Here is a 16,927-nt window from a genome sequence, read left to right on the forward strand (position 1 = left end):
AGGTCGGGCAGGTCGTAGGTCGGGCAGGTCGTAGGTCGGGCAGGTCGTAGGTCGGGGAGGAGCTGTATATATCAATTACACAGACAGACACAACAACATATATTAACCATAAAATAATAATGTTAATAATTATGATCAAAAACTATAATTATTGTTTATATAATTACTGAAGACACGATTATATAGGGGAGGATATTTTAATGAGATTATACTTGACTCATTTAATTATACCTTGTAATAAGGGTAATTAAATATACATTAAATTAGTGAAGGGGTGTTGGGTAGCATAGTAGTGAAGATAGTTTAGTTAGTAGTAAAATATGGGCAAGATCGATCTCTTCTCTCTCTCTCTCTCTCTCTCTCTCTCTCTCTCTCTCTCTCTCTCTCTCCACAAAAACATATAAATTATAACAAACATTTAATTATCAAGTCAAATATATGCACAAGTCTACTACAGTATAATGCCCATTAGACTGAACTACCCATTAGCCTGAACTACCCAATTAGTCTGAACTCCCCCTTAGCCAAAAAAATTTCTCCCATATTCCGGGTTTTGGCGAACAATTTACCGAGGCCGGAAAATCAGGAGCATTTTCCATAAATTCCGTGAAATAATCCAGGACTTTTTTCGGGGTGGGTGGGGGGTGTGGGGGATGGGGGGGTGGGGGGTGGGGGTGGGGGATGGGGGGGGATATTTTGTCTCATTGCCTGGAAGTTTCTCATTCCCGAACGTCTTCTGCTGTGGTAAATATAATAATAATAATAATAATAAATACATTTCTTTTAAAGCTTTCTACCGATATATATTATATTTATCAATATCAATATGTTTGGTAAGTGCTTTCTCCCATGTTAGTGATTACCTGAAGATTAGACACCCCAGCTTATTTCACCTGTAGATTAGAAGGGTTAGGTTAGGAATACTGTAATTAATCATCAGGTGAAAAATAAACTAGGGTGTCTAATGTTCACATGACCTACCAAAAAAAAACCTATGTTAAAATGGCCGAAGTAGCGAAACACTTAACCCAACGTCGTACCCCAAGCTAGAGGACGAGACGCGGGGCATTTTCACGTCACAAATCCCTTCCCTCTGCGTCACTTATACAGATGCAACTGGGAATCGGCGATCAGCCCGGCCGCTCTCGCCTCCTCGATCGCTTGATAATACTGATCGAAGTCGACGTAGGGTTGGATGCGTCCGTCCTCGTCCAGGGAGAACTGCGTCAGGCTGGGGTTCTGGAGATCTGACGACTCGGTGGAGGTGGTGTTGGTGTCGTGGCGGTCGTCGACGGTGTTACTCACGCCCTCCGTCAGGTCGAGTCTGTGGCCGCGGGCACCGGGAAGCAAGCGAGAGTCTGGCAGCCCCGAGAGGATGTCAGTGTCCTCTTGTAGGGTCAAGTCGTCGCTGCCGGACGATGACGACGAGTACTCCTGAAAGATGACGTCGTGTTCTACTGTAAGACATGACTGGTTATCTGAGATTAGATTAAATTAACCTCAGATTAGATTAAATTAACCTCAGATTAGATTAAATTAACCTCAGATTAGATTAAATTAACCTCAGATTAGATTAAATTAACCACAGATTAGATAAATTAACCTCAGATTATATGATATTAACCTCAGATTAGATTAAATTAACCTCAGATTAGATTAAATTAACCTCAGATTAGATTAAATTAACCTCAGATTAGATTATATTAACCTCAGATTAGATTAAATTAACCTCAGATTAGATTAAATTAACCACAGATTAGATTAAATTAACCTCAGATTAGATTAAATTAACCTCAGATTAGATTAAATTAAACTCAGATTAGATTAAATTAACCTCAGATTAGATTAAATTAACCTCAGATTAGATTAAATTAACCTCAGATTAGATTAAATTAACCTGATTAGATTAAATTAACCTCAGATTAGATTAGATTAAATTAACCTCAGATTAGATTAAATTAACCTCAGATTAGATTAAATTAACCTGATTAGATTAAATTAACCTCAGATTAGATTAAATTAACCTGATTAGATTAAATTAACCTCAGATTAGATTAAATTAACCTCAGATTAGACCTTAGATTAAATTAACCTCAGATTAGATTAAATTAACCTGATTAGATTAAATTAACCTCAGATTAGATTAAATAACCTCAGATTAGATTAATTAACCTCAGATTAGATAAAATTAACCTCAGATTAGATTAAATTAACCTCAGATTAGATTAAATTAACCTCAGATTAGATTAAATTAACCTCAGATTAGATTAAATTAACCTCAGATTAGATTAAATTAACCTCAGATTAGATTAAATTAACCTCAGATTAGATTAAATTAACCTTATTAGATTAAATTAACCTCAGATTAGATTAAATTAACCTCAGATTAGATTAAATTAACCTCAGATTAGATAAAATTAACCTCAGATTAGATTAAATTAACCTCAGATTGATTAACCTAGATTAAATTAACCTCAGATTAGAAATTAACCTCAGATTAGATTAATTAACCTCAGATTAGAAATTAACCTCAGATTAGATTAAATTAACCTCAGATTAGATAAAATTAACCTCAGATTAGATTAAATTAACCTCAGATTAGATTAAATTAACCTCAGATTAGATTAAATTAACCTCAGATTAGATTAAATTAACCTCAGATTAGATTAAATTAACCTCAGATTAGATTATATTAACCTCAGATTAGATTATATTAACCTCAGATTAGATTAAATTAACCTCAGATTAAATTAAATTAACCTCAGATTAGATTAAATTAACCTCAGATTAGATTAAATTAACCTCAGATTAGATTAAATTAACCTCAGATTAGATTAAATTAACCTCAGATTAGATTAAATTAACCACAGATTAGATTAAATTAACCTCAGATTATATATACTAGTGGCACCAAACTCCTTAGACACTAAATAAATTAATAAATAAATAAATTCCTAAGCTTCTCTTTCACATATTATTAAAAAACCTAACCTAACCCTTTGGTGATTTAACCCTTTGGTGAGTTAACCCTTTGGTGATGTAACCCTTTGGTGATTTAACCCTTTGGTGATTTAACCCTTTGGTGATTTAACCCTTCACGACTCAAAGGGTTACAAGACCACGCAAGACACACACTTAGCCTCACCAGTTGCCTGGGTCTCGGGTGATGTCTGATTGGTGGACGTGGGGAGGTGGCTAGGGCCGAGGAAAGTGTCAAGCCACATCGCAGAGGGAAGCTAAAGTTACGTATGATGAGGCTGATGTCATCTCTAGAGGTGACGTTCCTCTGCTTGGTGAGGTAGTTGTCGTGGTGGAGGCGTACGACCTTGTCAACGACCGTCTGGGCCACGCTGGTTAGTGTCGGCTGCTCTACAAACTGGAAGAACGATTCAGGTGTTTGTTTACGCCGTTTGTGTGTGTGTGTGTGTGTGTGTGTGTGTGTGTGTGTGTGTATCACTCCATCACTTATGACTGTGTATAAACATGTATGAATGTACTGTATATAAAGTGTATTGAATATAATTAACAACAATAACCCCCCCCACACCCCCCACACTCACCTGTTCGACAGCCATCTGAGCGATCTCCTTATTTACTTGTTCGGAGCCGGTAGAGTCTTGGTATGACTTGTACAGACCATCACTCATTAACAGGAGGAAACTGGAAGGAGGGAGGGAAGGTGTGAGGTATGAGTATCACATGAAGATTACACACCCCAGAGTCACCCCAGATCCCCAGAGTTATCCATAGACACCCATAATAGTAGTAGTAGTAGTAGTGGTAAATTACTATCATCATATCATCATCACCCCCCCCCCTCACACACACCTGCAAGAGTCGTCAATAGGCATGGAGGTAATATGGGGCTCAGCTATGACAGGTTCACCAGTGGCTGAGCTGAAGATGTCGAACTCTTTGTAGCCGCCCTTCATAAAGTAGTTCCCGATGCATCTCGTCAGTTCGTGGTTGCCGAATTTTGCTCCTGTGGAATTGGGTTAAAATGGGGGTGAAATGGGGTAATATTAGATCGAAATGGGTAAGAAATAGGGTAAAGTAGGACGTGTTTATATGGAACTAATGAAAATGGGTGGGAAATTAGTTAGAAATTGGTTATAAAGTAGTCAGCTAGAAATGGGTTAAAATAATGTAAAATATAAGTACAGTGTCCCCTCCATTAACGAACTCAATCCGTTCCAGAAGGTCGTTCGTTAACCGAAAAGTTCGTTAACCGAAACCATTGTTTCAATGGGTTTTTGGGTAATTGGTTCCAGCTCACCGAAAATTTCCTAAATTCAACAAAAATGGTAGAAAAGTTCACTTACTTTGAGGTGTGTATGTAGAAGGCTCCTGGATGATGATATTGATGATGGGATTTAGAATGGGGGTGGAGGAGAAGGAAGAAGAAGGCATTGGGGTGGAAGAGAGGTCACCCCATGGCACCATTTCACCCATAAAATTTTAGTTCTCTTGGGGTATTTCAAGATTATTTTCTTTTATATCAACACTGCACTGCATTATATATTGTCAATATGTAAAAATATATTTCAAAATGACCAATAATTTGCTTGGAAACACAGAAAAAAAGCGTTTAGTTGAAGAGAGTCTCAAGCAAGATGTTACCTCCAGTGAAAACAGAGAGAGACTAACGCCTGTTTGCTGTGTTAAGAGGCTGGATGCCGCGCATTAAACTAGTCACTTTACCTTCAATTATGTTCAATAATTGTTAAAATGACTAAAAAATTGAATATTAAACTTTTAAAATTATTGAATAGTATAAACTTCTTGATATTTACTAAAATAGTAAGGAATTTAAGCCCTAGAACCGATTAATGTATTGGCGGACTAATACTAAAGCTGGTTGCCCGGTCAGTGCAAGTGAAAACATGTTGAGGTCGGTTCGTAAGAAATTCGTTAACCGAATTTTTTTTCGTTAACCGAATTGAAGATCCTTATGGAAGGCAGTTCGTTAACCGAAATTACGTTAACCGAGGTTTTCGTTAAACGAGGGGTCACTGTAATAAAATTGGGTCAGAAATAGGGTGTGTTTAAGGGAAAGAAAGGTACAGAAAATATTAGAAATGGGATGAGATTAGTTAGAAATGGGCTCTGATATGTAGCATTTAACACCTTGTGTATGGGGTCACCTCTGTTGTTAACCAAATATTAAAAGTGTCGTCCCTGTAGTGAAGGTGTTAGTGGCGATAGTCTACTAACACCTTGTGTATGGGGTCACCTCTGTTGTTAACCAATTATTAAAAGTGTCGTCCCTGTAGTGAAGGTGTTAGTGGTGATAGTCTACTAACACCTTGTGTATGGGGTCACCTCTGTTGTTAACCAATATATTAAAAGTGTCGTCCCTGTAGTGAAGGTGTTAGTGGTGATAGTCTACTAACACCTTGTGTATGGGGTCACCTCTGTTGTTAACCATATATTAAAAGTGTCGTCCCTGTAGTGAAGGTGTTAGTGGTGATAGTCTACTAACACCTTGTGTATGGGGTCACCTCTGTTGTTAACCATATATTAAAAGTGTCGTCCCTGTAGTGAAGGTGTTAGTGGTGATAGTCTACTAACACCTTGTGTATGGGGTCACCTCTGTTGTTAACCAATTATTAAAAGTGGGTGGAGCGACACTGAGGGTCCACGCCGGGCCGCATCATATCTGCCATTTCACCGTGGTATGACTGTGACCGTTGTGACGTCAGCGAGCTGCGCCCGCAGGCTTTCATGGAGGTGAAACAGCACCCACCAATGAGCTTGGGAGAGGAGTTAGCCCCGGCCACGCTCCCTTACACAGTGCTGTTACTAAGCACTAGGCTGCATTTTAGAGTATAAATGTATATTTATTATTTAAGATGAATAAACGAACAAAAATCATCTGAGTATGCTTAGCATACTCAGATGATTCGCCACTGCTGTACTCACTATGGGGTCACCTGAGCTGAATAAAACCATCTAGCATCAGCCAATCAAAACTAGCGTCACCATAATGAAAGGTTTAAGCGGCCTCTTCCTCACCTTGGATCTTGGACGCTGGTAAACTCAAGGATGCTAAACGCTGCACCTCGTCGTGGCTGCTTGTTGTGTGGTCGGCCGTCAGCTGTTTGACCTTCAGTACCCCAGACCTGATGAGCATAGTTTGATCGTTAAGTAGTGTTCTTGATTGACGTGATGTATGGGAGTGGTGGTGTTTGTGGAGGGAGGTGTAGGGGTGGAGATGGTGATAGTGTTGGTGGTAGTGTTGGTGGTAGTGTTGGTGGTAGTGTTGGTGGTAGTGTTGGTGATAGTGTTGGTGATAGTGTTGGTGATAGTGTTGGTGTTACATTTGTTAAATTCTGTAAATAATATTATTATTTTTGGGGCAATGAAGCCATAATTAGGTTAGGTTAGGTTAATACTAGGGTGTCTAATGTTCAGGTGTAATAAACTAGGGTGTCTAATGTTCAGGTGTAATAAACTAGGGTGTCTAATGTTCAGGTGTAATAAACTAGGGTGTCTAATGTTCAGGTGTAATAAACTAGGGTGTCTAATGTTCAGGTGTAATAAACTAGGGTGTCTAATGTTCAGGTGTAATAAACTAGGGTGTCTAATGTTCAGGTGTAATAAACTAGGGTGTCTAATGTTCAGGTGTAATAAACTAGGGTGTCTAATGTTCAGGTGTAATAAACTAGGGTGTCTAATGTTCAGGTGTAATAAACTAGGGTGTCTAATGTTCAGGTGTAATAAACTAGGGTGTCTAATGTTCAGGTGTAATAAACTAGGGTGTCTAATGTTCAGGTGTAATAAACTAGGTTGTTTGTGTAGTCGTTACCTGTCTTTCTTGCAGAGTAGAGCACGTGAGTCGCCCACATTGCCGACGTATAACACGCCACCGTGTATAAGCGCCACGACAGCCGTTGTTCCTCCCCGAATCTCCTGATCGAGGACCTGTATGTACCCCAATGAGATTTTGAGCTATGGGGTCACGTCTAGAAGCAGATGTCGGGAAGATGTGGAAAATATTTATAGGAAAGGTATCGGAGGAAAGAGCACAGGGGTTATGGATACTCTGGTTACGGAAACTCGCTCTTAGAGATTTTGTAAATTACGACCAATAAATTCGGAATACAGACCAAAAAATTCGCCTTTACAGAAATCGGGTAAATTTTTAAGCCATTTTTTTTTATACTATTATAAAAAAAAATTAGAAATTATACACATTATTTCGTGTGGAATTCCCGGTGGCTGATGCAACACAGCAGAGGGTGAGACAGGGGCCAGTAGTCTCCCTCCCCCCCCATATCACCACCTCACTCACCCCCTACCCGAGGTACGTTAAATTCAAGTGTTTTTGTATATGATCCAGCGTATGTGTTCGTAAATATGTTTGTATATTGGGTCCTTTTTTTTGATATTTCCCTGGCAACGCGTCTTAAGTTATATATATAAATGGAAGTCAACGGGGAATTTGGTTTTGTTACGGATAAATTTCCAGGGACGTAATCCTTCCGTAACCGGGGGAGGGGGGGAGGGGGTGGCCTGGAATGGGGTAGATGAGAATAGAGTCAGTCATGGGAAAAAAGTAATGGAATAAATTCATGGGAATAAAGTCAGAGGAAAAAAACTAATGGAAAAGAAATAGAAAAGTCATGGGAATAAAGTCAGAGGAAAAAACTAATGGAAAAAAAGTCACGTATATAACTAAGAGACGATAAGGTCATTGTATAGCCAAAATACAGTAATATCCGGAAAAATATCCCCCACACCTGGAGCTTTCCAGAAAATTCCGGCTTTGGGAACGAGATACTACAGTATAACCTGACCAAAGAAACCTAACCTAACCCACCCCAACCCAACCCAACCTAACCTAACCTAACCCACCCCAACCTACCCCAAGCCAAACACACCTGCAATCTGTTGACAATATCGGGGAATTTCTGAGCGGCTTCGAACTGGGACATGCCGTCGGGAATCTTGTCCAGTATGTGGGTCCGTTCGGCTATCTTGGGGTCGATGGACTCAAGGAAGGCATTCTCCACGGCCAGGAAGGCGTCTCTAAACACCTCTTTCACTTCTTCGGACGACGTTTTCCCGGTGAGCTGCTCGAAACTCAGTTCGGCCGGCATTCTCTGTGGGGTAAGGCGGTCAGGTTAGGTTAGGTTTAGGTTAGGTTAGGTTTAGGTTAGGTTAGGTTTAGGTTAGGTTGGGTTTAGGTTAGGTTAGGTTAGGTTGGGTTTACGTTAGGTTAATCTTCATGTAATATTAAACCCAATATAAATGACACAATATTAGGTAATCTTAGATCTTATAAATTATTGGAACCTTTTGAATCATCACAAGTAGATATATATATGATCTTATAAAATTATCACAATCTTCATGATTTAATTATTACAACCTCCTAAAACAACTCGGTATATTAATTATCATAACTTGCAACCAAGCCTTCGTTGAAATCACCCATTTTATAGCGAAATCACAATAACAACCCCTATAGGTCAGGTAAATTAAATCACAGACCCGAGAAGCAAAGTACACAGCCCTATAGGTCAGGTAAATTAAATCACAGACCTGAGAAGCAAAGTACGCAGCCCCTATAGGTCAGGTAAATTAAATCACAGACCCGAGAAGCAAAGTACACAGCCCTATAGGTCAGGTAAATTAAATCACAGACCCGAGAAGCAAAGTACACAGCCCTATAGGTCAGGTAAATTAAATCACAGACCCGAGAAGCAAAGTACACAGCCCTATAGGTCAGGTAAATTAAATCACAGACCCGAGAAGCAAAGTACGCAGCCCTATAGGTCAGGTAAATTAAATCACAGACCCGAGAAGCAAAGTACGCAGCCCTATAGGTCAGGTAAATTAAATCACAGACCCGAGAAGCAAAGTACGCAGCCCTATAGGTCAGGTAAATTAAACCACGGACCCGAGAAGCAAAGTACGCAGCCCTATAGGTCAGGTAAATTAAACCACGGACCTGAGAAGCAAAGTACGCAGCCCTATAGGTCAGGTAAATTAAATCACAGACCCGAGAAGCAAAGTACGCAGCCCTATAGGTCAGGTAAATGAAACCACGGACCTGAGAAGCAAATTACGCAACCCCTATAGGTCAGGTAAACTAAAACACGGACCTGAGAAGCAAAGTACGCAGCCTTGGCTCCATCATGGCCGTCAAAGACCCCATAGAGGTAGGTCCCGTTCTCATGGTCAAGACAGAAGTGGATGCTGCGGTCCTCATACTCGTGCTCCGAACAGGGCGTCCCATCTTCACGGTACATCTGATTGGCCGACATCCCTACACCTGCGGAGGATTATGGGTTATCATTAGCCTCCTTTAAGCCCTCTAGTGGGAAATGTCAGAAGCTTTAGGGTTAGGTTAGGGTTAGGTTAGGTTAAGGTTAAGGTTAGGTTAGGTTAGGTTAGGTTAGGTTAGGTTTAGGTTAGGTTAGGTTAGGTTAGGTTAGGTTTAGGTTTAGGTTAGGTTAGGTTAGGTTTAGGTTTAGGTTAGGTTTAGGTTAGATTAGGTTAGGTTAGGTTTGGTTTAGGTTAGGTTAGGTTTAGGGTACAGTAGTGAACATAGTGGCTACACCTGATAGTTTACAGATGGGTAGACCGTCAGTCCAGGTGTCGTTGTTCCGTAGTCCCGTCATCCCTAACGATGTGGGTTTAATGGCCTGTGATGGCATTCTCATCTATAGGGTCCTGTAATGAGGTAGTTAGCTCGTTAGATACATCTCTCCTAAACAACCAAATAAACAATAAAATGACATCAATATCACCCTAATGACTCTATATTTAACGTATAAATCCAAATTAACCTCAAAAATACAGAGAAATTAGGTTAAAAATGTTAATTATATGTTAGTGTTTTTACCCCGACGACCAGACGAGCTCCTGACCAAAACAAAGATGGCGTTCGTGGATTCGTCTGGATTTATCTGGATTTTTCTGGATTTTATATTGATTGTTAACGTTCCTTTAGTATTTTTTAGTTAATTTAGATATACTTATTTTTATTTTTATATTATTTTGGTTTTAAATTTATTATAAGGATTTTTTTTTATATCGATTTATTATTTATTTATGGATTTATTCTGGATAATTAGCATTTTTATAGTTTTTTTGAGTTTTAGAGGAATTTATTTTTATTTTGTTTTTATCTTGATATTATCTTGGTTTAATATATTACTTCGTATTATAATTATTTCCAGAACCTAATTTATTAGATTTAGTCTTTAATTAAGGATTATTATGTATTTATTCAGTATTATTGATATTCCTTTAGGCTTTTAGTCATTATACTCTCAATAATTATATTAACTTAGTCCCAGTATAATTTCTTAAGGTATAACTATAATTTAGGCTTTAAAATTACATAATTACTAATTATATAAACTAATTTGTTTATTATTTCAAGCATTAATTAAGGTTTAGCTGGATGGTTCATACCTGTTGTCTCAGTAATTAGCAACAGTGGGAACCAGAAGCAGGTGTCCAGGTGTCTCTATGTAATTTACGAGGTTAGTTATAATTAACCTAAGATAATATTAACTTAACATAACTTTAACCTAACCTTATACAAATTTAACCTAACCTTATACAAATTTAACCTAACTTAACCTAACCACTTTCTTTTATAGGCACTTTAATGGTCAATATTAGGTGGATTTGCCCACAGACCCCAATATATAATCTCTTACTTTAAATACCTAATTTTATGTCATATTTGTAGTATAGATTAATATAATACCTTATTTTCTCTATATTTAATTGATTTTTATTATATTTCCACCCCTAGGCCCACCTCCCAGTAGTTATCTTATCTATAAATGAAACCAAAGATAGTTATTCAATTCACCACTAATTAACCTTACATACAGACGTCACCAATTGTTCAGTACTACTTTAGTATTGTTAAGATATATCTATATTTAACCCTGATATCGACCTTAAGTACCTTGTTTTGTTGTTTCTGAATCACTGATATAGATAACCTTAAAATTATATTGAGATTTTTATTCTCTACACAACTGATCAGCTCGTTAGCAGGTTGGACGATCGGCTACGGCTCTGTCACACACTGTTGGTAAGTACTGGGCATGTACTGGCTCTCTGTTACACACTGTTGGCAAGTACTGGGCATGTACTGGCTCTCTGTTACACACTGTTGGTAAGTACTGGGCATGTACTGGCTCTCTGTTACACACTGTTGGTAAGTACTGGGCATGTACTGGCTCTCTGTTACACACTGTTGGTAAGTACTGGGCATGTGTACTGGCTCTCTGTTACACACTGTTGACAAGTACTGGGCATGTACTGGCTCTCTGTTACACACTGTTGGCAAGTACTGGGCATGTACTGGCTCTCTGTTACACACTGTTGGTGAGTACTGGGCATGTATGCTGGCTCTCTGTTACACACTGTTGGTAAGTGCACTGGGCATGCTGGCTCTCTGTTACACACACTGTTGGCAAGTACTGGGCGTGTACTGGCTCTGTTACACACTGTTGGTAAGTACTGGGTGTGTACTGGCTCTCTGTTACACACTCTGTTGGCAAGTACTGGGCATGTACTGGCTCTCTGATACACACTGTTGTCAAGTACTGGGCATGTACTGGCTCTCTGTTACACACTGTTGTCAGAGTACTGGGCATGTACTTTGGCTCTCTGTTACACTGTTGGCAGAAGTACTGGGCATGTACTGGCTCTCTATTACACTGTTGTCAAGTACTGGGCATGTACTGGCTCTCTGTTACACACTGTTGGCAGAGTACTGGGTATGTACTGGCTCTCTGTTACACACTGTTGTAGAGTACTGGGCATGTACTGGCTCTGTTACACACTGTTGACAAATTACTGGTACTGGCTCTCTGTTACACACTGTTGGCAAGTACTGGGCATCATGCTGGCTCTCTGTTACCACACTGTTGGCAAGTACTGGGCATGCACAGGCTCTGTTACACACTGTTGGCAAGTGCTGGGCATGTGCAGCTCTTTGTCACACTGTTGTCAAGTACTTTAGACATGTACTGGCTCTCTGTTACACTGTTGGTAAGTACTGGGCATGTACTGGCTCTCTGTTACACTGTTGACAAGTACTGGGCATGTACTGGCTCTCTGTTACACCTTGTTGGTAAGTACTGGGCATGTACTGGCTCTCTGTTACCTGTTGGTAAGTACTGGGCATGTACTGGCTCTCATATTACACACTGTTGTCAGAAGTACTGGGCATGTACTGGCTCTCTGTTACCACTGTTGGTAAGTACTGGGCATGTACTGGCTCTCTGTTACACACTGTTGGTAGTACTGGGCATGTACTGGCTCTCTAAATATACACTGTTGGCAGAAGTACTGGGCATGTACTGGCTCTCTGTTACACTGTTGGTAAGTACTGGGCTGTACTGGCTCTGTTACACCTGTTGTCAAGTACTGGGCATGTACTGGCTCTCTGTTACACACTGTTGGCAGAAGTACTGGGCATGTACTGGCTCTCTATTACACACTGTTGGTAAGTACTGGGCATGTACTGGCTCTCTGTTACACACACTGTTGGCAAAGTACTGGGCATGTACTGAGCTCTCTGATATCACTGTTGGCAAAATTACTGGGCTGCTGGCTCTCTGTTACACACTGTTGTAAATATGGGCATGTACTGGCTCTCTGTTACACACTGTTGGCAAGTACTGGGTATGTACTGGCTCTGTTACTGTTGGCAAGTAATGGGCATGTACTGGCTCTCTGTTACACACTGTTGTCAAGTACTGGGCATGTACTGGCTCTCTGTTACACACTGTTGGTAGAAAGTACTGGGCATGTACTGGCTCTCTATTACACACACTGTTGACAAGTACTGGGCATGTACTGGCTCTCTGTTACACACTGTTGGTAAGTACTGGGCATGTACTGGCTCTCTGTTACACTGTTGTAAATTACTGGGCATGTACTGTCTCTATTTGTGGTAAGTACTGGGCATGTACTGGCTCTCTGTTACACACTGTTGAGTAGTACTGGGCATGTACTGGCTCTCTATTACACTGTTGGCAAGTACTGGGCATGTACTGGCTCTGTTACACTGTTGGCAAGTACTGGGCATGTACTGGCTCTCTATTTACACTGTTGGCAAGTACTGGGCATGTACTGGCTCTCTATTTACACACTGTTGGTAGTACTGGGCATGTACTGGCTCTCTGTTACCTACTGTTGGCAGTACTGGGCATGTACTGGCTCTCTGTTACACTGTTGGCAAGTACTGGGCATGTACTGGCTCTCTGTTACACTGTTGGCAAGTACTGGGCATGTACTGGCTCTCTATTACACACTGTTGTCAAGTACTGGGCATGTACTGGCTCTCTGTTACACACTGTTGGTAAGTACTGGGCATATGCTGAGCTCTCTATTTTTACACTGTTGACAAGTACTGGGCATGTACTGGCTCTCTATTACACACTGTTGGTAAGTACTGGGCATGTACTGGCTCTCTATTACACACTGTTGGCAAGTACTGGGCATGTACTGGCTCTCTGTTTTACTGTTGGTAAGTACTGGGCATGTACTGGCTCTCTGTTACACACACACTGTTGGTAAAGTACTGGGCATGTACTGGCTCTCTGTTACACACTGTTGGCAAGTACTGGGCCATACTGGCTCTCTATTTACTACACTGTTGGCAAGTACTGGGCATGTACTTTGGCTCTCTGTTACACACTGTTGGCAGAGTACTGGGCATGTACTGTCTCTATTTACTGTTGGTAGAGTACTGGGCATGTACTGGCTCTCTGGTACACTGTTGTCAAGTACTGGGCATGTACTGGCTCTCTGTTACACACTGTTGGTAAGTACTGGGCATGTACTGGCTCTCTGTTACACACTGTTGTCAAGTACTGGGCATGTACTGGCTCTCTGTTACACACTGTTGTCAAGTACTGGGCATGTACTGGCTCTCTGTTACACTGTTGGTAAGTGCTACTACTGGCTCTCTGTTACACTATTTAGTAAGTACTGGGCATGTACCGGCTCTGACCCACACACTGTTGTCAAAGTATGGGCATGTACTGGCTCTCTGTTACACTGTTGGTAAGTACTGGGCATGTACTGGCTCTCTGTTATTACACTGTTGGTAAGTACTGGGCATGTACCGGCTCTGTTACACACTGTTGGCAAGTACTGGGCATGTACTGGCTCTCTGTTACACACTGTTGTCAAGTACTGGGCATGTACTGGCTCTGTTACACACTGTTGGTAAGTACTGGGCATGTACTGGCTCTCTGTTCACACTGTTGGCAAGTACTGGGCATGCTGGCTCTCTGTTACACTGTTGGCAAGTACTGGGCATGTACTGGCTCTCTGTTACACACTGTTGTAAATTACTGGGCATGTACTGGCTCTCTGTTACACACTGTTGGCAAGTACTGGGCATGTACTGGCTCTCTGTTACACACTGTTGAAAGTACTGGGCATGTACTGGCTCTCTGTTACACACTGTTGGCAAGTACTGGGCATGTACTGAGCTCTCTATTACACACTGTTGGTAAGTACTGGGCATGTACTGGCTCTCTGTACACACTGTTAGCAAAATTACTGGGCATGTACTGTAGCTCTCTGTTCACTGTTGGCAAGTACTGGGCATGTACTGGCTCTCTATTTTACACACTGTTGTAAGTACTGGGCATGCACTGGCTCTCTGTTACACACACTGTTGGCAAGTACTGGGCATGTACTGGCTCTCTGTTACACACTGTTGGCAAGTACTGGGCATGTACTGGCTCTCTGTTACACACTGTTGGTAAGTACTGGGCATGTACTGGCTCTCTGTTATACACTGTTGGTAAGTACTGGGCATGTACTGGCTCTCTGTTACACACTGTTGGCAAGTACTGGGCATGTACTGGCTCTCTGTTACACACTGTTGGCAAGTACTGGGAATGTACTGGCTCTCTGTTACACACTGTTGGTAAGTACTGGGCATGTACTGGCTCTCTGTTACACACTGTTGGCAAGTACTGGGCATGTACTGGCTCTCTGTTACACACTGTTGGCAAGTACTGGGCATGTACTGGCTCTCTGTTATACACTGTTGGTAAGTACTGGGCATGTACTGGCTCTCTGTTACACACTGTTGGCAAGTACTGGGCATGTACTGGCTCCCTGTTACACACTGTTGGCAAGCACTGGGCATGTACCGGCTCTCTGTTACACACTGTTGGTAAGTACTGGGCATGTACTGGCTCTCTGTTACACACTGTTGGCAAGTACTGGGCATGTACTGGCTCTCTGTTATACACTGTTGGCAAGTACTGGGCATGTACTGGCTCTACTGGCTCTCTGTTATACACTGTTGGCAAGTACTGGGCATGTACTGGCTCTCTGTTACACACTGTTGGCAAGTACTGGGCATGTACTGGCTCTCTGTTACACACTGTTGGCAAGTACTGGGCATGTACTGGCTCTCTGTTACACACTGTTGGCAAGATCTCGGGGCCTAGTCACATTCAGTCTCTGTTAATGCTGATTTTCCTCCTGTTGTGACGTGCTATACGCCTCCTTACCGTTGGTACGTCTGTCTGTCTGTCTATCTATCTATCTATCTGTCTATATATCTATCTGTCTGTCTGTCTGTCTGTCTATCTGTCAAATACCCCCATAGCTTGAGGGAACCTGTTGCCCTTTAGATATACTGACAGCATGGGACCAGCCACCATAGGAACCCTTATTAGTTCAACATTGGCCATTAAATACTAATTATTTCATCATTATATCATAATTAATCATTTTAATTAATTATATTCCCCACTAAATATATATATAATTACCGGTGTATAATTAGGGATTTTATGGGTAAAATACTTTGGGTTATGGCAGCCATAAAAAACGAGCCTAAACTTAATATTTTAACTAATTAATACAGTTATTAATTAAGTTAATATATATTATAAGTTCCTATATTAATTACGGATAATTTGTTTAGATAATTGACCTTTGGAATGAGTTTTATCGCTTTATATAACCACAGGTGACAAGACTCATACGTCTGGCAGTGGTGTTAACTACAAGGTCATTCCCTAGTTAAGTTTATCATCTGTGGTGAATTTTAACCAACAATTCCTCGATAATCTAACTTATTTAACATATTTATGGACATTTTACAAGAATTTTAAGTGAATTTGATGTGATAAAAACACTAAGATACGTGTAAATATACCAGGATTCTTCACTAGGTTGTTTTACCATAACATCAAAGCTAAGTAACTTTGTAATGTTAAATAAGGTTATAAAAGGTTAAAATACGCTTATTTGAACATTAAACAAGACTTACACACCACCACAAGTTAATATGGATGACCAAGCACCTCTACTATCACCGGCAACAGGTAGGCAACAAAGACTAATGTTAACTTCAATTACCACGAACAACTAGAATATTTATTAACTTTTATTAACAAAAAATCAACAATTATATAACTTTAATTATATTTATAGATGTGAAAATATCATAATTAATTTTATCTCAATTATAAGCAATAATTAGGAGATTAAGTTGGGTTAATTTGTGGTATAAATATATTGATTACGTGGCAGTGTTCGTGGTGGTAATATCAACATAAGGAGTCGTCCTCAAAGGGTTAAACCATCATCCTCAAAGGGTTAAACCATCGTCCTCAAAGGGTTAAACCATCGTCCTCACCTCACCTAACCTAACACTAACCTAACACTAACCTAACCTAACCTACCAACAGGGAGTACCGCCATGGGTGCAGATAGAGCTAAGCAGCATGAACCACCACCACCAGCTCTCTTCCTATTGGCTGGCTTCAGTGCCCTGGGCGGCTTCCTGTTTGGCTATGATACAGGAGTCATCTCTGGAGCAATGATTCTGATAAGGTGTGTGTGTGTGTGTGTGTGTGTGTGTGCGTGTGTGGTGTGTGTGTGTGTGTGTGGTGTGTGTGTGTGT

At 40.6% G+C, this 16,927-nt stretch overlaps 2 protein-coding genes across 3 annotated transcripts in view; one reads left to right on the forward strand and one right to left on the reverse strand.

Moving 5' to 3' along the window:
• Positions 1 to 676: 676 nt before the first annotated feature.
• On the reverse strand, positions 677 to 9,900 carry LOC121866950 (TGF-beta-activated kinase 1 and MAP3K7-binding protein 1-like). Of its 2 annotated transcripts, XM_042366710.1 has the most exons (10): positions 9,854 to 9,900; positions 9,569 to 9,681; positions 9,111 to 9,280; positions 7,884 to 8,105; positions 6,809 to 6,924; positions 6,016 to 6,122; positions 3,829 to 3,982; positions 3,561 to 3,660; positions 3,146 to 3,376; positions 677 to 1,434 (listed from the first exon to the last, which is right to left on the reverse strand). In XM_042366710.1, exons 2-10 carry the CDS (start codon positions 9,669 to 9,671, stop codon positions 1,099 to 1,101), a joined length of 1,539 nt encoding a protein of 512 aa, XP_042222644.1. In that variant the 5' UTR covers positions 9,672 to 9,681; positions 9,854 to 9,900; the 3' UTR covers positions 677 to 1,098. The 2 variants fall into 2 exon arrangements, with proteins under 2 accessions (XP_042222644.1, XP_042222645.1); XM_042366711.1 differs by lacking the exons at positions 9,111 to 9,280; positions 9,569 to 9,681; positions 9,854 to 9,900 and adding an exon at positions 8,548 to 8,564.
• A 6,119-nt stretch (positions 9,901 to 16,019) lies between these two features.
• Positions 16,020 to 16,927, forward strand: part of LOC121866952 (proton myo-inositol cotransporter-like) — a 15,153-nt gene continuing 14,245 nt past the window's right edge. The window contains 2 exon segments of the mRNA XM_042366714.1: positions 16,020 to 16,346; positions 16,713 to 16,857. Of these exon segments, the coding sequence (XP_042222648.1) occupies positions 16,310 to 16,346; positions 16,713 to 16,857 (182 nt within the window). The 5' untranslated portion in view covers positions 16,020 to 16,309.

This window comes from Homarus americanus, unplaced genomic scaffold (genome assembly GCF_018991925.1).
Source record: "Homarus americanus isolate GMGI-L3 unplaced genomic scaffold, GMGI_Hamer_2.0 scaffold20565, whole genome shotgun sequence".
NCBI classification, from domain to species: Eukaryota; Metazoa; Arthropoda; class Malacostraca; order Decapoda; family Nephropidae; genus Homarus; species Homarus americanus.

Coding starts and splice junctions, on each gene's coding strand:
- LOC121866950 (XM_042366710.1), bottom strand. CDS start 9,671: ATGAGAATGCCATCACAGGCCATTAAACCCACATCGTTAGGGATGACG. Junction 6,123..6,808: donor CTACTCTGCAAGAAAGACAG/GTAACGACTACA, acceptor TATGCTCATCAG/GTCTGGGGTACTGAAGGTCA. Junction 3,983..6,015: donor ACCAGCGTCCAAGATCCAAG/GTGAGGAAGAGG, acceptor CCAATTCCACAG/GAGCAAAATTCGGCAACCAC.